The following is a 25,893-nucleotide window of genomic DNA, read 5'->3' on the forward strand; positions in this document are numbered from 1 at the left end:
AGGGCCAGCACTACGACTTCCGGGTAAGTCTAGTGTAGGAGCACGTGGGTGATATTGCGCTGCACTGATCGCCTGCACTCAGGTATTTGTGTAGGGCTGGCTATTAGCATGGTCTGCAGGCCTGTCCTGGGACTTGTAGTTCTATAAGATATGCACAGGTTTCCCTTCTCACAGAGTGATTGAGAAAGGCGACGGTCCTAGACATTAGTATGACTACTAAACATGCATATAAGGAATATGGGGACACTATGGCAGTTTGTGAGATATATATATATATATATGTGTGTGTCTCTAGAGCACCCTCATATAGTGGCCACATCATGGTCCCACGTGGAGTCAGATGCTGCTAGTATTAGTACAGTTTCTGTAATCTGGCATCACTGTAACTTGATAGGTGACAGGTTGTCAGATATTTTGTGTCAGCTCTGTCAGACAGTTATACTGTATACTCCCAATGCTGCTCTGAATGCTGGACAGTAGTGTTGCTTAGGCAGCCTTGTTCTGTTCTAATACAATCTTTGCATGTTACTTTCTTGGCATCGCTTGGCTGTTGTGTGAACTGTACAGCCCAGTCCGCAGAGCTGCCTATTCAGGCTGATCTAAAGATCCAATGGGAGAGACTGATAGGAGATATATCATAACCTAGCCATCTAGTGGCTGAATGACAATGATCACATGATGACTGCATTAAAGGGGTTGTCCAGGATAAATAGAAATTCATACACTAATATAAACACCCCCTGCCTACTTTCTAAATTACATATTTTATCAAAAATGAATCGTTACCTATATTCCTGGGGTGGTCATGTGACCACGCCAGGGACATTTTCTGATTATCTGGTGACAATCCGTTTCCCTGTTTCTGTAACGGACCGTCACAACTACTACTGCACTACTACCTTTAAGGAGATTTTACTGTGAACATAATCATATTTAGATTTATAGATAATTAAAGGGATTCTACAATTAAAAACTTTTTTTTTTCTCCCTAACACGTCGGAATAGCCGTAAGAAAGGCTATTCTTCTCCTACCTTTAGATGTCTTCTCCGCGCCGCCGTTCGGTTACAATCCCGTTTTCCGCTGGTATGCAAATGAGTTCTCTCGCAGCACTGGGGGCGGACCCCAGCGCTCAAACAGCACTGGGGTGTCCCCAATGCTGCGAGAGAATTCTCCAGCGCCTCCTCCATCTTCTTTAGGGACATCATCTTCACCACGTCTTCTTCCAGCGGTGGCTTCAAACTTCTAGGCCTACGGCAAAGCCAACTGTGCATGCCCGCCGGCCACAAGAAATTGGCCACTTACAATACTGTGTAAGTAGGCATTTTTCTTGTGGCCGCAGGCATGCACAGTCGGCTTTGCCCTAGGCCTGAGCGAGGCCTAGAAGTTTGAAGCCACTGCCAGAAGAAGACGCAGTGAAGAGGACTTCCCTAAAGAAGATGGAGGTGGTGCTGGAGAGTTCTCTCGCAGCATTGGGGATGTCCTCAGTGCTGTTTCAGCGCTGGGGCCCGCCCCCAGTGCTGCGAGAGAACTCATTTGCATACCAGTGGAAAACATGATATTAACTGAACAGCGGAGCGGAGAAGACATCTAAAGGTAGGAGAAGAATAGCCTTTCTTAAGGCTATTCCGACGTGTTAGGGGGAAAAGAAATGTTTTTAATGGTAGAATCCCTTTAAAGAGAACCTTTCACGCCTCTTTAATTGTAGGAAGTCTTATATATCATAGCAAAGCTGTCGACTTTGCTAGCATCCTCCACTGTTGCAGAGTTATTGGTGCAATTAGTTACGGCTCCCAATATCACTGTACTGTCAGAGGGGCTAGCCTCACAGCTCAGTGTCATCGCTGGATGAGGAGAAATGCTCCCCTGACAGTACTCTTCTATAGACTTGTAGTGTGAAGGACAGTATTCCTCACACTGAATTCAGCACACTGTCAGCTTTGCAGCAGTATATGACACTCCTTACTAGGGTTGAGCAATCGTGTTCAGAAAAAATCGGATTCTGATCAGCGATCGAGAAAAATTTACGATCGCGATCGGAATCCCGAACACTATCTTTTTAGGTGGGATCGAGATCGGTACTATTTCCCACAATGCTTTGCTTAGCCTTCACACTGAGTATATAGTGTATATTCAGTGTGAAGGCTCCACTGCGGATCCATAGGAATGAATGGAAGCAGCCGACACACAGCGTTAACCCTCTGCGCGCTGGCTAACTCCATTCATTCTAATGGGAGACTAAACTAACATCTCTAGTAGCTACTTACCTCCAGAGATGGCTGCTCCGGTGTTCTTCGCCTCGCTGGCCCTCCATGCTGCTCTTCTCACCTCGCTGCCCCGCTTCCCAGGTTAGTGTTTAAAGAGCTAGGAAAGCGGGGCTTGTGGCTTAGGAGAGTGTGGGTGGGTACAGGGCGGGGAGACGTGACCTCTCCTCTCCCAGTACCCGCCCACACTCTCCTAACCTAGGAGGCAGGGGTCAGTGAGGCGAGAAGAGCAGCGTGGAGCGGCAGCGAGGCAAAGAACAACACCGGAGCAGCCATCTCTGCAGTTAAGTGGACACCAGGGGGGACTAAGTAGCCAGAGGATTTTAAAAAAATCCTGTGGCTACTTAGTGATTCACTACACAGCGTGGATTCTAACAATTAAAGCGTTCAATTGTTAGATTCCATGCTGTATAGTGAATAGGATTGCTTTTAAAATCCGATCTCCGATTAGTAAAAAAAATCCCATTGAATTGCATTGGGATCAGAATTGAGATTGAGATCGAGTTCGAATGAAAAATGATCGGAAATCGGATTTTAAAATCGATCCTAAAAAGTCAAGATCGGCTCAACCCTACTCCTTACCTTTGGAGGACATGAAAGTTAAACATTTTTGCAAATATAAATAAAAATTTTGCAGACTTTTAAAGATTTTCTCTAGCCATCTTATTGGTTTGTCCTGATCAGTTGCCAATGGATACGAGCATGAATGCAGGAACTTTCTATGGTCTTGATAAGGAAATCACGGCAAGCTTTCTGACAAGAGCCAGACCATAGAAAGTTCCTGCATTCATGGCTGTATTCATTGGCTATCAAGCAAGACAAAAGACTCTTACCACTAAGATGGTTAGAGAAAATCTTTAAAATTCTTAAAAATTTGCAAAATGGCTAATCTTTAATTCTAGAAATTTAACATGATTGTGTTTTGTGGAAGACCCCATTAAATATGTTATACCACAAAAACCATTTATCACCAGTCTGCAGGATAAATCCCAAGTCCCCCGCTCCATAGAAGTTTTATAGAGCACTGGTCATTCTCCATGCATTTCACAATTCCATTGTTTATGAGATTGACGTACATAGTGGAGAGCGGTACTATCCTGTCAGTGCCTCAGTCTTTGAACGGAGTGGTACTATGACCACTGCTCCATTGAAACACCCCCAGAATAGGGACTTGGGACCCCTATTCTCGCGATCAGTGTATCCCCACGAGATCATCCATTTATCACCTAACTGGGTAGCTGATTTTTTTGTATTTGTGTTGGTGGGATAATTCCTTTAAGGTTCGAAATTTCAGTTGATCAGTGGGGGATCCAGCTTAAATGATTAGTAACAATCCTCAGTTGTTTCCATCACTCCCATAAAATATGGCTAGAGTATGCATGCTCCACCGATATTGCTTTCAAACTCCACCATGGTCGTGTAGAGGAGATATTGTGATCTAACTGTTCTACAAATATTATATACAGTATGTGTACATGGAGAATGACGCTATATCTTGCCATTATATGACTTACGTTCAGCAGTTTAACCCACTACAGCTTCTTTCTGTAGTTTGCAGTTCTTCCTGAGCTGGTGGGTAGCGACTAGCTGCCATAAACTGCAGACAGTAAGAAGAGGAGAAACTTATCTTTATCCTTTCTCTAACTTACTCTTAGAACAGCCCCAGGACCATGTAGGACATACACTCATTAACAAAAAAAATAACGCACCCAAATAGAAAGATCAAATTGCTCCAATATTGGACATGCAGTTATGTCTTGGGCACATAGTCACTTGGTTTTGCCACAAGAGGGCGTAAAAGTGCTTCTACCGTTGCCCTATGAAAAGGGTCTTAGATGCTACTTTTGGGTAGTGTACTTTACTTTTCGGTGAGAGATTGTTCACTGTTGGACATCTCTATTCTCTATTCTCTACTTAATTATTTTGCCCAGTTGACAGACAGTGGACTTAAAGAAGCAAGATAGTCGGTTCAACAAATTGCGCACCATTCAGGCCATTGTGACCTAGCTATGTTGGGAGCAGTGATTATGTGAGGGCGCATACATGGTGAACAGGCTCTGGGCAGCCCAGATAGAGCATCATTAGAGAGGATCATTTCATCTGCAGACAAATGCGAGCAACTTCCCCAGTCTCCTTGTGCTTCTCCATCCAGACAAAGATGGAACTTTCATTCCACACCCCTGCCGGACTACATTTACCATAATGCATCTCCCTGTGTATCCCTCCCTTCTCCACTCTCCCCTCCAATGAAATCACATGTAATAAATCTCTCGCACGTCTGCGGTCACATGTGGCTGTGATGTCATTGACCTGAAAATAAATCAGATAAACAGGGCTGAATTTATACAGGATATACATTAGGAAGTGTTTTGTTCTGATGCATCCTGCTATTTGGCCCATATTTTAAACCCTTAAACGGCACAGTGCACATTACATGTCCTGCCGTCAACTGTCAGCAAATATCGCCTTCATTTGCAGTGGTGTCATTAACGAAGGAACTGGAGTGCTATAGACCTTGCAGGACTTTGTCCTCTATCGATTTCTGGCGGTTTCTGCTGCGGAGTCTCCATCGTGCAGATGTGAACCTAGCCTACGTCGGTTTAGCAGAGAAAGAAGCCTGATAAGGGCAAGTAGCATCTTTCTCTTATAAGATATAATTGTACAAAATATAGTTCTGTACAAATCCAGTAACCATATAAATGGAGTCTATCATTCAGATATTCAAGTTGACTACATGAAGATAGGCTTAGCTAAAAATTGAAAATCTGAATGATAGACTCTCTCTATATTTTTTCAGTTTACAGTGAGATGTTATAAGGTTTGTACTCTTTCTTAATATAATACACTATAATTTAATAATTCAAGGTCTTATTTTTATACAGCATCATGAGTGATGAGGAATCTACAACTTGCCTTGAAATAACACAGAAAAAGAAGAAGAAGAAACAGAAGCATGGCAAGCATGAGCCACAAACTAATGATGAGGTCCCAAAAAAGAAGAAAAATAAAAATACTGCAGAAGATTCGACATCAGGGGAGCTCAACAGTAAGGAAATTGTAACTAAAAAGAAGAAAAAGAAGATGGTCGCTGACAATGATGATGGCACATTAAATTCACAAGGCACAGCTGAACATGTCCTCACAGGTGGAGCTATAACTGAGGATAGGAGTATAACGTCTGAACACAATATTGTCATTAAAAAGAAGAAGAAGAAGAAGGAAACAAAAGAAAATCTGTTCTTTATGGATAAGGATGTCCCCACAGGCCATACAACTAATGAACTAAACTGTTCCCACAGTGATAACATGTCCAGCTCAAAGAAACACAAGAAAGCTAAACCATCCAAAGACAACTCTGAAGATGAAAGCCAGGAAACTGGAAATGTTTTTGCTGATAACTCTGTTGTCCAGAAGAAGAAGAAAAAAAAGAAAAAGCAGATGGTAGCATCAAACTCAGAATGTTCTATAGAGGACAACCCTGAGATAACGGGCATGGTAACAATTAAAAAGAAAACAAAGGGAGAGGTTTCTGAGCTTGAGGATGAGTCAAGATCTGTAGAGGACCAGCCTGAATTGTCTAATCAGAAGAAGAAAAAGAAAAAAGAAGTTTCTGAACTGGTGGGAACGTCAGAAGAGGACCAGCCCAAGATGTCCAACAATGCAAAGATAAAGAAGAAGAAAAAGAAGGCTATGTCTGTGAACACAGAAGAAGAAAATATTGAAGATCATGATGTCCACCATAGCGAAGAAGGTGGAAATTCTTCAAGAGTTTCCAAAAAAAAGAAACCACGCAAAGGCTCAAACATTGATGAGGAATCAGGACATGCAAACCCTGATCTGTATGGAATCCTAAGTAAGGACAGTGATATTACTTCTGAAGGAGACTTGAAGAAGAAAAAAAAGAAAAAACAAGAAAAAGAGACATCTCAGCTAGAGGATTGTACAGATGATTCTTTCCATGCGACTGGTCATGTAGAAGAAAAGAAGAAGTCAAAGAAGAAGAAGAGGAAAAAGGAGGAGCACTCTGAAGATGACGTTCCAAACAAGAAGAAACTTAAAGAGGACACTAAAAATTCTAAAGAAGCAAGCAAGAAACAAGTATGTATCGCTAATCCCAAACATCAGAAGTAGTGAGCATTGTTATTACTGAAAGTCACCCTTAAAGAGGACCTTTAACAACCGCCACGGACTTGAGCTCTTTGCAGCCTTTAATCTCTAGCCTGAACCATTCCTTAGCAGTCAGCGCAAGTAGTTTTGGTACCTGGTATGTCAACTAGATTCTCTAATGTTAAGGGAATATTTCCCACAAACATAACCATATTGAAACTTGTAGACAAAAGACAAACATTTTTGCAAATGTAATTAATTAAATGTTTTGCTGAATTTTAAAGATTTTCTCTAACCATCTTAGTGGTGACAGTCTGTTGTCTCCATTGGTTGCCAAAGGATCCGACCATGAATGCAAGAGCTCTGAAAACCAGTTGTGATTTCCTTATTGAGGCTATATTAGCTTTACATGTATGTACAATAAGGAGGAAATCATGTTTGGGTTTCTGACACGTGCCCAACCATAGAAAGTTCTTGTATTCGGGGTCATGTCCATTGGCAACCAGTCAAGACAACAGATTTTCATCACTGAGAGAATTCTGTACATTTTTTAATTATTTGTATTTGCAAAAATGTTCAACTTTTAATTGTTTCCAAATCTAAATATGTTTAAGGGAAAACCCCTTTAAGTGTGTAGCATCAGACAGGAGCAGGCAAGGAGGTTTGACAAATACCTTCAATCAGAAGATGGTGTCATACCTCTGAGTCGCACTTCTTAGCTGCTTCAGCCTGATACCACCCACTTGACATTAGAGGTAGTAGGTCAGGCATCAAAACTAAGGGAATACAGATTCATAGAGTTTTTTTGCAGGCAGAATCTATCGGAATGAAAAAACCCTCTCAACTTTCCCATCCATTTCAGGTGCTTGGACTTATCTTCTGCTTAGCAAACCCCATGGACATAAATGGGTGGCATTTTTTTTTGCCTCCTGTTTATTTCACTGGGCTTAGAAAGGCAAAAATTGCCTGAAGATACCGTAGGTCACGACACTCCTTTTTTCCTCTAGCTCAGGTAGAGAAACAAAAATAAGCTAGAGGAAATGAATGGGAGAGTTAGGAGGTGTGCATAAAGCTCAGTGTGAATTTTCCCAAATTGCACTGATTGTTCAGGAATGGTGGGGGCCAGAGAAAAACTTCCAACTGTGCCTAGAATGAGTGATGAGAAGCGCTCAGACTGGTGAAGGTGGCGAACGCATCTCTTTGAAAAAAAAAATCTGTCACCTCTCGTGACATGTTTCTTTTAGGAAAAATTTGTATTCCATATATAACAATAATTCTGGAGCAGCTTTTCTTAATCCTCTGCTCTATGCCACTCCTCTGTTGTTCCCACCGAAAATGGCACAAAGAATAATTCTAAGATATTACAGAATTATTATTTCATAAGGCCGATGCAGATGTAAACCTAGCCTTCTATGCATTTTATATACTATAAAGGCTAGAGTTGGGCGATTATTACAATCAAAATCGTGATTACTCTGGCATTTTATCTTGATTACGATTAATTTGGGACATTATTTAGATCACGCTCCTTTTACAGTATGAGTTGAGCGTGCCGAATCAGAGATGTAATTATACCCCGGAGTATAATATGTGGAGGCCTAGGGGAGGTGCTCAAACATAAAAAAACAGTGTTACTCACCTCTCCTGGGCTCTTCCAGGACTCCCTGCTGTCTTTGCTGCTTCTTACTGTCCAGGATATGGTTCGTGCAGGGTTGTAATGCTTACATCTATTCATCACAACGCCATGTGACCTGTGCTACAATTTGGCCTCAGTGGGCCCTGACATCAGCACCGAACACAGCAGGGAGCTCCACTGCTCAGGAGAGGTGAGTAACAGCTCAGCTCAGCTCACTTATATTATGGGGATAAGCGACGTGAACAAAATTGCTTATCCTGGTTGATATCCGGTTATTTTTCGATTAGTCCCCCAGCCCTTATAAAGAGGTTGTCTTACGAAGGACATAGATCTCATCACTGGGGTAAACCAGGGGCGTAACTACCGCCATAGCAGCGGAGGCAGCTGCCACAGGGCCCGGGACATTAGGGGCCCGGTGACAGCCGCTACCGGTTGGGGGGGAGGGGGCATGTCAAAAGTTCGCCAAGGGGCCCCGCCATTCCTAGTTGCACCACTGGGGTAAACTATTAATGTCTGATGGGCAGTGAAGCAAATACAGCAACCTTTGCAGATCAGATCAGTGCTGTGGCCCTTGTATTTCTGCTGACTGCACTGGGATAGGACCACAATGATCAAGCTTTATGTACTTCATATACACAAAAACCTGAGATGAGTAACATACAGCACCCAAATACTGCTAAGTATAGGCTTGTTCCAGATCTGTTTGGTTACTATGGGCTACATCAGGGATAGGGAACCTTCGGCTCTCCAGCTGCTGTGAAACTACAACTCCCAACATGCTCCATTCACTTCCATGGGAGTTCCAAGAACAGCAGAGCAAGTGTGCATGCTGGGAGATGTAGTTTTGCAACAGCTGGAGAGCCGTACGTTCCCTATCCCTGGGATACATCATTACCTATGGGATGAGCCTGCAGACCTATACATAGCTACATGTGACTGTACTGAAAAATCCTTGCCTGTCTTAATCTCTGCAGCTTCCTGCCCATTGTAGTTTTGCAGGCTTTCTATTTCCTGTTGTATGTGTTGCATGGCTTAAGAACAAAAGTCACGTTACTCTTGTGTCATCACTAAATCACATTATTCTTACATTAAGACCGGAAACATCTGCACCCAAGAATTAGACAGTATTATATAGGGAATCTACCTTCTAACCCTGTCCAGTTTTGGCATCCCGGCTGTACATTTTGCCACTTTTCCATTCCTAGTGTCTGTGAGGGATCTCTCTGTCCTACTATATGGAGATGATTTTTACCCTTTTTGCTTGTACAGTGAAGCCTGGTTTAGGTGAGCACCCTCTTAGAAGACCAATTTTCTATAAAAATGTTGTGTGGTCGCTCAACAAGACATCTCGAATAACGTAGCCAGTATACAAGATGTAAGGAGGAACTGAAGTCTGTGACAGTAAATCTGGTCTAAGGGGGTGGTCTTGTTGTGTCTCGAGGTATATGGCATTTCTGAATACATTGCTTTTATGACTTAGGAGGTGCACACGGAGGTCCAACGGGTGTCAAAACAAGGTGGAAACACTCATGCGGTAAATTGACCTTTAAAGTATAGACCTGGATAGTCATGTTGTGGGCTAATATAATATGTGGATGTTATACTCCTACATAATCATAATGCTAGAAAAATGTAAAATATAGCATTGAAAACAGCATGTAACAGCTGTGATATTTATTAGTCCGTTCCAGGAGGAGTTTTACATAGAACAATTCTTGGAAATGTAAATGGGACCGAGCTGCAATACCACACACAACCTATGGGGTAGAGTGGTGATGTTTCCTCCTTTTACTAATTTCATGAATCCCTTTAAGATGTGTGTGATCATGTCTCAAGTCTCTGACTCAGTTGACTTAGTAAACTGTTTTGTGAGTGAGACTGAAGTCTCTATACAATATTTTACCATGTTAGATTTGATCGTGCTGCACTTTCTGTATTAGACTTTGTCTTAGTATTTGCCTCTTTTCCAGGTAAACGCTCTGAAAGAAGATGATGCCCAAGAGTCTGGACAAACCAAGGTAGTAGAAAAATTTGTACTAAAATAAAACTTATTAGGGGTAGGCTTGTGGTGCCATAGCAATGCTATACTATCTATGTCTTATTGTAATTCCTTATGTATACATGGTCAGTGTTATTTATTCTATATATAAGACACTGAAATATTATATAGTACAAGTAGGAGCCAGACCTGTGTGATGGGGAAAGAAAAGCTCAACCTGTGAAGTTTGTTTTTCTAGAAATTGTATAAGGCTAATCTCTTCAGTCTTATTAAAGGGGTTCTCCGACCTCAAATCACATTTTCACATCAGTATGTGATCTCTTGGGGTCTGACATCCGGACCCTTCACAGATGATTTGTTCTAGGGTATCGGAAGCCGCTAGTGAATAGGTGCCACTCCGATTCAAGTTATAGGAGTGCTGTTGCACTTCATAGGAACTGCCGCTATAAAGGACGCTCCTATGGTAGGTCGGGATAGATCGTCAGTATGAAAATTCGATTTGGGGCTGGACAACCCATTTTAAAGGGAGTCTGTCAGCCCAACTGCACAGATTGATTCCGAGTCATTCTATCTAACATGGGTTTCCCTAGTACAAGATATGGAAACCATTGCTTTATATTTGGGGTATGAGATCCATACGTTGCCCTCTGCATATGGCTCCCTCTGTTTTCTCTCTATAGGCAGTGTGGTTCAGCAGCATCAGTCATATCTGAAAATGTCTCCTGATGTACAGAAGGTTATCTGCTCTACGGAATAGGGTTTGGGAAGCAGCCAGATAGTATATGGTACTTTCCCTTGCTGTTCCTTTGTGACATAAGGCATTGCCTCCATAGAAGTCAGGAGTTAAGCTGCAATACCAGACACAACTCATAGACAGCAGTGGCGCTGTTTCTGGAATCTAGCACTATTTCTGAAAGACGTTCTCTATATCTGTAGGACGTCTCACAAATGTCTGAGAGATGGACAACCACCTTCTGGAACTCCCACTAGTCACAAGACAAGGGGCCTAGTCTCCCCATTGGGTTTCTGAGATAGAGTAAAATGCACAGAGAAGCTAAGAGAGTCTTCTGTAGGTTACGCTCTCATTTATAGTCCGTGAAGGTACACGTGCAACGTCTCACAGGGTTAAATGTCACGTGTATGACAAGGTCCAGAACTATAACACAACTATGGTGAAAGCCACCGTCCGCTTCATGGCATATCCACAGAGTAGCCCATGAATGTCTGATAGATGCCGGCCTTGCCTATCTCTAGAATGAGGGTCCAATGAGCCTTAGTCCTGCCTGGGGCTGTGGCCACTGTAAATGGAGAGGTGGCTGTATATACACAGCTTTCTTGCATGTGCTTGTCTGTATCCGTGACCCAGATGTATACTGGCATCTGGATGTGAATGCAGCTCCTACAGGTGGATATACCTTAGATGAGCATAGCCCTTTAAGAAGATACTTTACCATCTCTATTGGCAGGCCGGTCCTATACGCAGAAGATCTGATAAAGAGATGCTACTCTCCCATTCTGCAAGTCAGCACGCCGGCAATTTATGTCTAATTCAAAGTAAAAGGAAAAAGAGAGTAATTGTAATGTAAATGAAGAAGTCAATTGATCTTTCCGAGCTTTTATATTATCATTGTAAATTTCATTCTGGCTCCCCGAGCATTACAACGTGACAAGTTTCTGAAGAATTGTAGCAATTTGTAGATGATGGGAGGCAGATTATTAGCCGTCCGCACGCTGGAGTTTGCCGGGGTAATTATTTAGGCTTCGGGGAGAGGTTGGCGGCGCTGGGCGAATAATTGCCTACAGTTATCTTGAAAAGGCAGACCCTGAAATGTGGTAATTATGTTCCACAGGGCCACAATGGGTTAATAACACCCTTTGGGAAGCCTGAAAAGTTTAGCTTTGAAGTTGGTGTTACCAGCCAACAATAACACACACCAAAATGGGGGGCTGGCAAGAGAATGTGCATTACCGTACAGCATCCTTAGGGGGAGCACATACATCCAATCAGTGTAGCCAGGGAAACTTGTATCCATCTTGGCAAGGACTACCAGTTTTGGAGATGTGTTCTACTTGACATTGCCAAAGTGATAGCGTCATGTGGTTGCTGCAGGGTGGATGACGGATTGTCATTGCTTTGACCACTGACATCTGATCTATCTGGTTATCCAGGAGTCTAGGGACAGGGGAGGGTTAAAGGATATTCCAGTACCAAGTGGATTTTACAGGACCTATCCTGCAGATTGGTCAAGTATGTGATCTGTGGGGGTCTGATACCTGGATCCTGTGTAGATCAGCTGTTCCAGCAGTGGATGGGGAGCGTGTGCAGGCAGGGGATTGCACCTTCACTCCTTACTTGAGTAGGAGCAGCCTGCTTGTGCGCCCTGTCTACTACAGCAGCCTCTGGTGCCCGAGTATTGGACCCCCACAGATCACTTACTGATGACTTATCATGTTTCTCTTTGGGGCTGAGCCCCCACATTGCGGAAATGCAGCTTTTTTATTGCAGATTTTGCTGCTGTTTTGTGCCAAAGCCAGGAGTGGATTGTGCAGAAGGTTAGAAGTATAAGTACTATATATTCCCCACTCCTCTAGTAGCCATTCAAAAAAAAAGCATCACAATCTGCAACAATTTTTTTTTTTTTTTTTTAAGTCCTAGGTAATCTTTTGCAAATTATTTATTTCTCTCTCTTATACAGCGTCGACATATTCCATAGCGTTTTACAGACATTATCATACTGTCCCAAGTAGGGTTTCCATTGGAAGTGTACTGTCAGTATGACTTTGGAGTTTACGGGGAGAACATACAAATTATAATGTGATAAATCACGTTTATCTGTACCAAGGACCAGAACATCAACAGGTTTAGGTGATCCGGGGAACTGCAGTGTAGTATCTAGAGAGCTTTATTACCTTGGAAGAGGCGCACAAAATGGAGAGGCCGTGCCCTGTTTCTCGTATTCCTGTAGGACTGAATGGCGGAGTGCGCTGTTTACTGGCTACACCCATCCTTTCTATGCAGTTTGGTCATCTGATAACAATGGGACTTACACGAGAAGGATGTAATATTATCACTATGAAAAGCATTGTTGCAGCCCCATCTGGAATATGTGGTTCATATTGATGATAGCTTGTTCCCTAATACAGTTTGCATGGGGCAGTGTAAAGAGTCCATCTATAACCATATAGCTAGATATGTGTGTCAGCAGTTGTATCTAAATGTATCCTGATAGAGATTGTCAGGAAAATACTCCGTGTCCATAAATATCAATGAAGAGTCTATCTTTAGAGGGAATGTGTCAGATTTTATGTTATACACACTTATATAATTTTTGTTGTGGTTTTAAAATATTCCTATATTTATCTATACTTTTTAAAAAATCCTAAAGGCTCTGATTCTGACCACTAAGCCAAATAATGTGCAGTGACTTCCTGTTTTCTATGCAGCAGTACCTCACTTATCAGCACAACGATGATGATGGCTATCATGCATTTGTAGATAACATACACAATAGCATATTTTACAGATTTAGATTTTACTACTCTACTCTCCTCTCTACTCAATGATCTCTGCCCAGGTCACAGAGCATGCCTAGAAAACTCTCTCATAAAAGTGAATGGGGTCTGCTCCAGTCCATTGTGTCTATGGACCGGGGTCCACCTCGAAGAGAAAGGAGGTCTCAAACCTTTTTAGGTTTAGTAGCAAAAATTTAAAATCCGAGAATTTTAGGATTTTTTTTTTTTTTAATCTAGATAACATAACAAAAAATTCTTACAACACAAATTTAATATAAAGCCGAGGCTTAAACAATGTTAATGAAATTCCTTTAACCAACAACTATCTTAGTTCTAGTTAGTGGAGTAAAACTAGTGAGTGAGAATATTGTAGTGTCCACTTAGATTTCAGATTGTGACGGATGAGAACGGCACAAGATCTTTTAGGGTACATGTCCTTTAGAGAGTAAATGTGTTGTAGCTTTGACTATGATCGGTCCAGTAACTGACGTGAAATATTTCTTTTTTCTTTACATAGGGGACAAAGTTTGGACAGTGGGACACGGCTACATTTCAGGAGTCAGAGCAGCAAAACAAGTTCTTTAGACTTTTGGGTGGATTCAAAAAGGGAAACCAAACAACGTTGACTTCAACCTCAGGCCGGGTGAAAGCCAATATGGCCTTGGAGAAGAAAGGAGAACAAGCTCTAGAGAGGAACCTACTAGCAGAGTTCGAGAAAGCAATGTCCTGGAAACAAAACAGAGGAATTGGCTTGGGCTTCCAGCCGACCCCCAAGAAGACCTTCTGCATTGACAAAAATGCATCCAGATCGGTAAAGTTTGATGACTGAATTTATTTGCATTCAGTTCCTAGGCAATGAAGTGATGACACTGTAATACAAGTGTTAAAAACCTTGCATGCAAACAAAACCAACAACTATATCCTGATGTGTTGGAACGCCGCAACCAACACACATCTACAATGGTAGTTACGGATGGGTGTACAGGAGCGGCAAACCTGCACAGAAGTAAACAAATGCATCAAGTACCCTGAAAAGTCAGTTCAATATACGGTATTAGACCTAAAATGCTTTCCCATGTGTGAGGCTAAGACTAGTGTCCGGGACCTGTAGCGAGCAGATCACCCGACGCGCGTTTCGGCTTTTTGTGGTTAAGCATTTTAGGATCCTTAGTGGGAACTCTCCTGTATTGTATGTCTTCTTGTGTTACTTGTAGTAATACATTAATAAATACTTTTATATATTATTTCTTCATTCTGAGTGTACTGTCTACCTCGTTTTTGTTTTCTTCTTGTGTTGTGCATATTTTTTGAGGTAGAGACACGTTATTTAAGGGGTACATTATAGTTACAAGGAGACTCTAAGCTTTCCATTTCTATTGTTACACATTCCTCTTTGTATGGTTTAGTGCTATGTTCTTGTTTCTCACTGTAATGCAAGTAGATATCGCTTGTTCTTATCCTCCCTACATCTCCCATCAATTTCTAAGGACGCTGTGCCCGCATTGCTTGCACCTGTCTCTTCAGAGGAACTGTCAGACATCATTGGATGGTCTCCCTTTAAGCTACTGTAAAAAACTTCAGCATGTGCTACTACCACGCCAGGCTACGTGGTGCAATGCTCTTCTGGAAGGTGCTTCCCTACCCAAACAATCTCAACAAGCGCACATCAATTTGATCCAAAAAGATGGTAAGGATCCTGCCGAATGTGGGAGCTATAGGCCTATCTCCTTGTTGAATGTGGACATTAAAATTTGGGCAAAAGTCCTTGCCAAGCGCCTCCAGCCATTTATTCCGGCCCTTATTTGTGACAATCAACCCAGTTTTGTCCAGGGTAGGGAGGGTCGTAATAATATGTCCAAGTTGCTGCCTGTCATCCAAATGGCGCACTCAACTAAGAAATCGCTGGTCCTTCTGGGAGTCGATGCAGAGAAAGCATTCGACCGTGTTCACTGGACTTTCATGAGATAGGCCCTTGTGAAATTTGGCCTTCCCCTGCAATTCGTAACAGCCATCTTCTCCTTGTACAACCAACCCTCTGCGTCACTTAGAGTGAATGGCACTCGGACTGGCAGCTTCACTATAACTAATGGCACTAGACAAGGATGGCCCCTATCACCCTCCTTGTTCATTTTAGTCATAGAAACACTGCTTCAGGCAGTTCGGCAGAACCCTCGAGTTAGAGGTGTCTCGGATTGCACCACAGAGCTACAGGCGACGTATTGTTTGTTGTGTCGAACCCAGAAGAAGGATTACCGGTTATTGTTGAACATCTTACTGACTTTGGTTTGCTCTCTCGCTACAAGGAAAATCTCTCTAAAACTTCATATGGCGTAACAAGACAGCGCATTGGGCCTGGTCTCTCATGACTAAAGCAAAAAGATCTGGTGGTGTTGGTCTTCCTAATCCCTACAATTATTATAGAGCCGTTATGCTGAGCTGGTGGGCAGAACTTGCTGCTCCTAGTCAATCCAGAATGTCATCCAATCTCCTGTGAACTGTATATGGAAGGCCCTTCTTGAAAAATCTGTGGCTACCAGGACACGTGGCGGGCCAACGTGAGATCTTATGCCCTATTCTGAAGGAGGCCTTCTCATTATGGTCATCTCTTTACTCCAGACTGGCGCCTCAACCTTCTCCACTTCTGCCTGTATGCCTCATCCCAGACGCTCTAAAACTGAATGTTGATGCGTATCATTCCATGTGGGACAGATTCTCCCTTCTGACAATACCCCCCTCTCCACGCCAGCACCCGGACAAGTCTCCGGGGCCGGCGTCCGGTTGCGCTGGCGCCTAGAAGCCTTGCGCTGGCTCTCCAGCCTGTCAGTCTTGCGCTTCTATTGCAGCATTGGCTGCGTAGCCTGCAATAGAGGTGCCGGTATTATACAGTGCATTACATAGAACCGGCACTTCCATTGAAGTCTACCTGCCATAGTCTGCAATCGAAGCGAAACACTGACAGGCCGGGGAGCTAGCGCAGGGCTTCCGGCTGTCATAGCAACCAGACGCCGGCCTTGGAAACTCCTCCGGGTGCCGGCGTCAGTGGAGTGAGCGAGTGGCGGAAAGAGCGGCGTGGGAAGGTGAGTACAACTATTTATTTGTGTTACATATCCAAGGGGGACATAATCTAAGGGGCCTATAAAACTGGGGATAAACTGCAGGAAAGAGAAAAGCATGACACTGGGGCACAAAACTGGAGGCAGAGATGGGGGGGGGGCATGAAACTGGGAGCAGAGATGGGGGGACAAGAAACTGCAAGCAGACATGGGGGGACAAGAAACTGGAAGCATAGATGGGGGGGACGAAACTGGAAGCATAGATGGGGGGACATGAAACTGGAAGCAGAGATGGGGGGACAAGAAACTGGAAGCATAGATGGGGGGGACGAAACTGGAAGCAGAGATGGGGGGACATGAAACTGGAAGCATAGATGGGGGGACGAAACTGGAAGCATAGATGGGGGGACATGAAACTGGAAGCAGAGATGGGGGGACATGAAACTGGAAGCAGAGATGGGGGGACAAGAAACTGGAAGCAGAGATGGGGGGACATGAAACTGGAAGCAGAGATGGGGGGACATGAAACTGGAAGCAGAGATGGGGGGACAAAACTGGAAGCATAGATGGGGGGACATGAAACTGGAAGCAGAGATGGGGGGACATGAAACTGGAAGCAGACATGGGGGGACATGAAACTGCAAGCAGACATGGGGGGACATGAAACTGCAAGCAGACATGGGGGGACATGAAACTGCAAGCAGACATGGGGGGACAAGAAACTGCAATCATAGATGGGGGGACATGAAACTGGAAGCAGAGATGGGGGGACATGAAACTGGAAGCAGAGATGGGGGGACATGAAACTGGAAGCAGAGATGGGGGACATGAAACTGCAAGCAGAGATGGGGGGACATGAAACTGCAAGCAGACATGGGGGGACAAGAAACTGGAAGCATAGATGGGGGACATGAAACTGGAAGCAGAGATAGAGGGACATGAAACTGGAAGCAGAGATGGGGGGACATGAAACTGGAAGCAGAGATGGGGGGACATGAAACTGGAAGCAGAGATGGGGGGGACATGAAACTGGAAGCAGAGATGGGGGGACATGAAACTGGAAGCAGAGATGGGGGGACAAGAAACTGGAAGCAGAGATGGGGGGACAAGAAACTGCAAGCAGACATGGGGGGACAAGAAACTGGAAGCATAGATGGGGGGACATGAAACTGGAAGCAGAGATGGGGGACAAGAAACTGCAAGCATAGATGGGGGGACATGAAACTGGAAGCATAGATGGGGGGACATGAAACTGGAAGCATAGATGGGGGGACATGAAACTGGAAGCAGATAGAGGGACATGAAACTGGAAGCAGAGATTGGGGGACAAGAAACTGGAAGCAGAGATTGGGGGACAAGAAACTGGAAGCAGAGATAGGGGGACATGAAACTGGAGCAGCAATTGCGTGCATATAAGCGGTTCAGCGCCACCACCAACCCGCAGACGAAGTCTCGGGTAACTGATAGTGTTCTTATAAAAAAGAAAAATCAATAAAAATTTGAATAAAAAAAAAAAAAAAAAAGTAGATCTCGCTTGTTCGAACCGTATTCACAGACAATGTATAGATGATTTTATGCATTTTTTTTGTATATCTAAGCTCCTATGGTTTGCCATAAATAAAGCTAATTAATGACTGTGTATAGTCATTGGGGAACATAATGTGCCAGTTTCAGTAATCCTAAACCTAATTTTGAAAGATCAGACATAGACTAGATTAATCTGTGCCAGATTTGTCCCAATAACTAGATAATCTAGTGCACTTTATTAGTTCAGCTTTATTTTACTTTAGTTGGCTTACTTGGCGACAGTAATGTGTTCCAGAATTTAGGTGCAATTTTTTTTTTTTTTTAAAGTCATGTGACCTGTGATGGTCAGTCACCTGGACCCCACATATATATTTTAGGTATCATTACACTGTGGAAATAGCTGGTCTGTGTGGGTGTCACATCACATATTCATGACCTATCCTGTGCCTAGGTCATTGGTATGAAAAATCAGTTTGGGGCTGGACAACCTCTTTATACCCTGTCATCTTTTTGACAAGCCCCTCTCTTTTCATGCTAAGCTCTGCTACTTAAGGACAAGGCAAAAAAAAATTAAAAATTGTCCAAAATTGTATGGCATTTATGATGCCAGTTTCATACAACCACATTTAGGCAGAGAAATGTGGCCATGGCCCATATAACCAGAACTCAGTATCACAGTGTTTTATAATGCTACGAGCTTCTGAATCATTGCTGCTCTAATATACGGCATTCACATGAGGATGTGAAGATTGTACTACAGCGATAGTCATGTCGTTCATATGAACTGTGTCCTACGCATGGACTGTATTTCTTACCCAAGGAGGAATATGATGCTGAATAGGTGGCGGAATTGACTAAACTTGACTGCAGAGTTATTACATCTGACTATAGTATTTCCATAAGATGCTGCAGCATAATCACTGCTCTCCATAGAAGTGGCTAGAAAGTTCAGTTGTATTGTTACCAATGGCTAAATACCATCTCTGCATCCGTCGCTGAATACCATCGCTGCATCCATTAGAACACAGGCAGCATCTCTATGCTCCCTTACAGAGAATTTCGGCATTCTGACAGTCATCCCAGTAATCACATCCAGGTTGTACCTACCATATATTCCAGAATCCTCAGTTGGGACAATATCTAGGACAATACAAACTGGAACACAGATGCCAAGGTAGAAAGTATCAGTCAGTACAAATGGACGGACATCAGGCACAAATATTTTTTATTATATACAAAAGGGTAAATGTACTTTCTGCAGAGACATTCTTTAAATTCTAGGATTTTAACAGTACTTTATGAAATAACCTTGGTTCATAGCACCTGTATGCTTGCCTCTTAAAGGAACCATTCTGGTCCATTAAACTGGGCAATATATAAAGTACAAAACAAATACGCTGATTATAGCGGTGTGTTAATGTGCAGTGGTTTTTGAGAACTTCATCTTTGGGGGGGAGGGGAGGAGAGACATATTAATATTGCTGTACTCCTTGCTGACCATGTGCTGCAGATTTTAAGGTAAGAAAGTATCTACTGCACAAATACACATAAGTGACGGACTGCTGAGATACTTCATACTGCTTTTCAGTCGTGTTGCACATAGACAGGTCTCCATAAACAGACCAGATTTTCCAGCCCAAGCCCAGATAGGAGAACCAGGCTCCACCAATCATAGTGATCTATGATGCTAGGAGTCCCTGCCTGGCCATGGCTCTACTGTCCCAGAATATATACCATACAGGACAGGGAAGGCAGAGACTTCTAATATCAATCACTGTGATGCCTGGATTCTCTACTTCCTGAGTCTGTTTGGGCCTTTTTCCTCCATGTACAGCGTGCCTTAAGGGCAACAGAAGGAACCTGATAAAAGTTCCCTTTAAGGCTTTGTTCAGACACTGCAGGTTATACAAAATCCTATTCGCAGAGGAAGAAAACAAATCAGTGCGGATTTTCAGATCTGCAGTGCAATCTGTTGGTTGGGAACTAGCTGGAAAATTTCTACTATGTCCGAGTGTGGCCTTGTTAATCCAAATGGCACACACAACGTGGGGCAAGGCGTTATGGAATGATTCGATATATTTAGCAGCTGTATAACTTGGGTTAAGAGATGACAGAAATTAGATGTGCAGGGGGACGACATACTAGATAACACTGCAGAAATTGTGGAGTTGTACAAACCTCTGGATAGCTGAAGAGAGGAGGCGCCAATGATTGTGACGAAAACCAGGCAGCTCTGCAATGACATTCTGATACACAGCGGGATGTCACTGACTTATACACATATATACATGTGAACAATGTCAAGGCTAAATCCTCCAGGACCACAGATGAGGCAGCACTTTGTAATCTGGGTTTTCACCAGGTATGTATTATAAGCGGCCGAACCTGGCAGCACCATATATATATGTCACTAGGTTCTAGACTGCAGAGGAAGTCTGTTCGCCAGGTCATTCAGGTAACTACAGTCTGGCTGTTTGCTTCTCCTCTTGATGTATTCCAGAGTTTTAACCTAGTTCAGAAAAAAAAATAAACTAGTAAAAATGTCTTACCACCCCGGCAGTACTTTCCCCCATGTATACTACCTTTTACTTTACTCTATTATACATTTCAGAGCAGGAGTTATACTAAAATCCACCTCCTGTCCAAACAGAGGTTTCAACGCATGATAATCCCTCATGCTTTATACTGCAGCAGATCAACATAGATATCCACCATGTAAGTATTCAGATATAGAAATATAATTGTTGGAATGCAGCATAGTTGATACGAGCCTATCATGAGGTCATTATCGGAGCATGCAGCAGATTTGATGCTGAAGTTTCCATGACACTCTTAATTCAGCGCACTGCCAACTTTGCTGGTACGCACCCTGGTGTTGGAGATAATGTTAATTTCGGTACAGATAGCCCTTCACTATCAGAATGGTAAGCCTTCATCACTGGCTGTGAATACTCTAATAGCTAAGCTGTAAGGCCTGCCCTCTTGACAGTGATGGGTTATCAGTGCCGAAACTAATAGAACTGATCTCTCCGAGTTTATGCACCCTCTGAATTCATAGGGGTTTAAATGGATACATTTTTTTTATCAATTTTTTCTGTTCTTTTATCCACAGACAGAAAAAGTGTTTGTCAGTTTGTTTCTTTCAAAGGAAGAGAAAAACTGGTCACAACAGAACCGCAGAGTGAATGTGAGTATAACCTAATATGGAGGATAGCCTAAACTCCCCAAAAAACTGCAAGTTTAATATCACCGACGTGCATATCAGACTAGTCAAAAAGTTATATATTAAGCTGGCACGTACCATGGTTTTTGTATCCGCATAGCCGTGCTTCTGAGCTAGGTTCCACAGGTTCACAGCCAGCTGGTTTAATTTATTGTTCCTCAGGTCTCCATGAGCAAAAAGACTATTAAAAAGGAGCAGTGCAAGGGAGCTCTGACGCTTCAGGGTCTATGGAAGGGGGGTAAAAAAACAAACAATAGGATAATGGAGAGGTTAACATTGTACTAATAAGTCTGTATTTATACACAGAGATCTAACCAGGTGACCATGAGGGCCCGATGAAGAAAAAAAACAAAAACAAAAACAAAGCTTCCCAAGTAGATGTACCAGGTGGTATGTTGCCTGGCAAGTCTGTCTACTAGTGAAGCTGTAATGGATCATGCCTGGTAAGCACTGACCCTACAGCAAATTAGTATGTTTGTGAGAGCCAAATGACCAATGATCGTGGCATCATGAGCACCTTGGCTTCTTCAGATAGAGAATCATCAGGATAAATATAGGTTATCAATAGAAAAGTCCTGGAACATCCTGATAAGCTAGTTTATACGTATAACATGGTGGTTTGCTGGTTCACCCCACAGCCATACCTCAGGCCTTACATACACATGCACAATCCGCTCAGCAAAGGGAGTTTATATTCTCAATAGACAGTATGCCATCGTCACTTCTATCCTGCGAGAACAAAGGATCAGGCATGTTGTATTCTAACATGTCTGATCTTGTTTTCACCAATATCTAGCATTGGGGAATAGTCTTGACACCATATTTTAAAAAAAAACAAAAACAAAACCTAGTGCTGTCCCACAATACTAGCAGCTGCTTGAATGATGGAGCAGGAGGCTGAAGTATTCCTGCTTCACCATTCTATTGAATCTATCTGCAGACAGCCATACATGCTGCCGAGTTTGCCACGGCTGCCGGCTTTTCTCTTAAAGAGCAGCAGGGCTCTTTGTAAATTTTTAGTTGCACTGGTGACCATTTTGGTTGCCATATGGAGCCCGGCTTAAGCATTGCACAGGGCAAAAATCAGTGGTGAAGATCCACATAAGAGAATTGACAAGTATATTTAAAGTCTGCACTCTGTCAATTCACACACCGTTCACAATCTAATTACAGAATGTGGTTAGACTTCCCCTTTAAATGGATTGGATATGTCTGCGGTTTGCTTTAAATTAATCTGAGTAATTCTACCCACAAACACCGCACATTAAATGTTTCATTAAATTGTCATTGCAAGTCTTGAATGAAAGATGGCAGAGAAAATAATGAGATGAGATACAGACCTGTAAGTCCCGGTGCTGAGACTGCACAAATGCTCCATTAACCAGCGCATTACATTACCAGACCTACAATATAGTGGTCCAGGATACAGGGAGCAGCCCCAAGCACAGCAATACCCATCACTGTAAGTACCGACGCATCTTTCTATGCTACATAGAAGGCGGTATGAAGTGGGACGAGAATTCTCTTTATATCAAAAAAGAACAAAAATGGCCAGTTGCTATGGCAGCAGGGTTGGCACAGGGCATCCAGACAAACTAGGCTGACCATAATTACGCCTATAAGGCGGCATCATCCTGATAGTAGGGGGTCAATGACAAGCTGCTGTCGGGGGGATTAACTACTTGCAAGACACTGGCAGTAGTAACATTTTCTATTTGCTCCGCGGTCACTGACTAACAAGGCACCGATACAATTTGATGTGAATATTAAAGGAGAATCCCTATGCATACATTTAAAGGGTCTTTTTAGAATTAGGATATTGATGACCTATCCTTAGAATAGGTCATCAATATCAGGTTGGTGGGGGGCCAAAACCCCTCAACCACACTAGTCAGCTGTTCCACTAGGCCACCATGTCCAGACAATCACTGCAGAGTCTTCACTGAGTACCAAGCACAGCTCTGTACACTGTATACAGTAGGTGACTGGTATTGCAGCTTTGACCCCTGCACTTTAATAGCTTATTGTTGGAGGTTTGGCAGGCAAAATGCTTTCATACCCTGGATTGGTGGGATCTTGACAGTCAGAATATAGTTAGAGGACAAATAATGTTTGTGTCATTAATATTAATGACCTATCCTTAAGATCGGTCCTTAAAGGAGTTAAGTCCTATAAAACCCCTTTAAATAACCAAAATATAGACAATTAAAAGGGGTTTCTAAAATTGATGGCCTATCCTTTGGACCCCTGCAGACCTAATAATGATAGCCCATCTTAAGGATAGGCCAATAATTGTAGAAAGTGGATAGCCAGTTTAAGCCCCCCCCCCCTCCCAAAGGGTCAAGAATATCTCAAACAGCAACTTTTTGTTGGAGTTTGCACAAGCCCAGGACAGGCTCGTCTTCACGGTCTATGCATATTAATACGCCTTGGACGTCCATGAGCCTGGTTCTCCTTTTTGACCATATTTCAGCCATCTTAGATAGGTAGCACATACTGGGGTCCCAAACGACTAGTTGTCACAATCTGGACCTTGTTAAAGTCTCAGATCCTTATGCCTGCCCATATTTCCAGGATAGACAGTCTCTTGCTGCCTAATATATCCAATGCTACGTCATCTCCAGTAAAATTTACCTCACGTGTCAGTAGTTTTAATGTTATGGCTGACAGGCCAAAAATAAAGGCCTAACGTATTGGTTCAGGCACTAGATGTCCAGCCAGTGACATGGACGTGTACATACTGGTGTCTTCATAGGGAGGACACGGATGGACAGATTCTTTCCTGTGACTGTTACTGGAGGCAGCAATGAGACTCTTGTTCTAGACAATTCTACAGCGAGGGACTGTAATGGCAGTCATGTGTATAGCAGATCATGGGACCAGAGGACGGTGAATGAGGATTTCTGATGAAGATTGTGTAATGGGGAGATCATTCACAGTTCACGTAGTGTTCATCTCCCTTACGCGGCACAGGACAAGCTGTTTCTCATTACACCATTAGGTCATGAGCCGGAGACCACAGCTGCAATGTCAGGGCTCTTGTTTGCTGCAGTGTAGTATAGAGATATATTAAACCAGTGCAGATGTACAGAGGGGACTAGAAAGAAGCGAATGACACCATGTGAGATGTCAGGAGATCCCCGCTGGGTAATTACTACATGGGTGTATCCTGGCTATGCTGACACACATCACATATTATCACACTGGTAGTGTATCCAGTTACTTAAGTAATACTAAGGGGGAGAATGAACCCCGAGTCATGATGTAAAAAGAAATTATGGAATAATAATTAGGGGATTGCATACTTTTGGTCACTTCCCACCATTGTGGTTACATATTTCTAGGTCATAGCTAGGAGGAGATCCCTGAATGTGCCTTAGACTGGAGCTTCAATATCCTTAAATGTAATACAACATACAATACTTTGTCATTCCTATATATTCGTTATGGGAAAATAACATGCATGTATTGGGCCTAGTAGGAAACCTCTCTGCCAAAGTGGACTGGAACAGGCTAAACTGGGAATAAAGGGTTCACCCTTAGGTTAAGACCCCACGTAGCAGGCCACAGTAAAAAAAAAAAAAAAAACGCTGCGGGAAAAACCAAGGTGGCAACGCATCGTGATTTTTCCTGCAGAGCTTTTCATAAAAAGTCTGCAGAGGTTTCCTCTGTGGACTTTCTGCTTCCATTATACCTGCAGGGAAACCGCCATGGTGTCTATAGGTATAATGGACATGCACAGTGTGTCCGCTGTGTGTATTTTTTTGTGCATTTTTTAGCAAATCCCATCCACTGTGCAGTGACTGTAGAACACAGCGGGCAAACTGCGGTGTTAACGCCACGTGGGGCCCCACCTTTAGAGGGATTTACAGTAGAATTTTCTAGGACTTAATTGACCAATAACTAAAATCAACTGAATATCAGCAATGGTCTGACACCTGGGACCGCCCAGATCGGCAGTTTGAAATGACAGAGGTACTCCCTGAGGCCATGGGACATCACAGTCATTGGTCACATGGCCTGATCACAGTCTAATTCTATTCAACTGAAACGGCTGAACTGTGATACCGAGCACAGCCACTAGACAAATATACGGTGCTGTGCTTGGTAAGTAGTGAAGAAGCTGTATCACTAAACTGTGGTGCAGCCTCTTCAAACAGTAGATTGCTGGGGAAGGAACTCAGTATTGGCCTCCTGCCGATCTCTAAATAGTCACTAACATTTCAGATAACTTGGTCTCATTTAATAGTACATGTGACTCTGGACCAAAATATAAGGCACTTATATTAAAAAACTAAATTGCTTTGAAGACCTCTGTTAAGTTAATGCCACTAGATTTTTCTTTTCTTGCCAATTTGCTGTTCACTCCCTGCTCCTAAGAAAGTTCCATCTTTAGAAACCTGCAGGCTCAAGATGGAGGAACATAGTGAGTGGAGGGGGGACAACCTCTCCATCTTTACACACAGCATTCCCTGCCTGTACACTGCACAGAGAGGAGTCTGAAGCTTCTCCCAGCTTACTATGAGTGTAAGGAGAGTCTATTTACATCTGACTAGCAGCTTGTGTTATTCCT

At 43.0% G+C, this 25,893-nt stretch overlaps 2 protein-coding genes across 2 annotated transcripts in view; one reads left to right on the forward strand and one right to left on the reverse strand.

The window, feature by feature from the left end:
• Positions 1-21: 21 nt before the first annotated feature.
• KNOP1 (lysine rich nucleolar protein 1) lies at positions 22-14,685 on the forward strand. Its single transcript, XM_075284861.1, has 4 exons — positions 22-82; positions 5,145-6,360; positions 9,976-10,023; positions 14,035-14,685. The coding sequence occupies exons 2-4, from the start codon at positions 5,149-5,151 to the stop codon at positions 14,344-14,346; spliced, it is 1,572 nt and encodes a 523-aa protein (XP_075140962.1). The 5' UTR covers positions 22-82; positions 5,145-5,148; the 3' UTR covers positions 14,347-14,685.
• A 4,620-nt stretch (positions 14,686-19,305) lies between these two features.
• Positions 19,306-25,893, reverse strand: part of VPS35L (VPS35 endosomal protein sorting factor like) — a 46,863-nt gene continuing 40,275 nt past the window's right edge. Inside the window, exons 30-31 of the mRNA XM_075285776.1 lie at positions 21,399-21,545; positions 19,306-20,606 (exon numbers count right to left, since the gene is read on the reverse strand). Of these exons, the coding sequence (XP_075141877.1) occupies positions 20,508-20,606; positions 21,399-21,545 (246 nt within the window). The 3' untranslated portion in view covers positions 19,306-20,507. The remainder of the gene's footprint in view (positions 20,607-21,398; positions 21,546-25,893) is intronic.

The sequence above is a fragment of the Leptodactylus fuscus genome, chromosome 8 (genome assembly GCF_031893055.1).
Source record: "Leptodactylus fuscus isolate aLepFus1 chromosome 8, aLepFus1.hap2, whole genome shotgun sequence".
NCBI lineage: Eukaryota > Metazoa > Chordata > Amphibia > Anura > Leptodactylidae > Leptodactylus > Leptodactylus fuscus.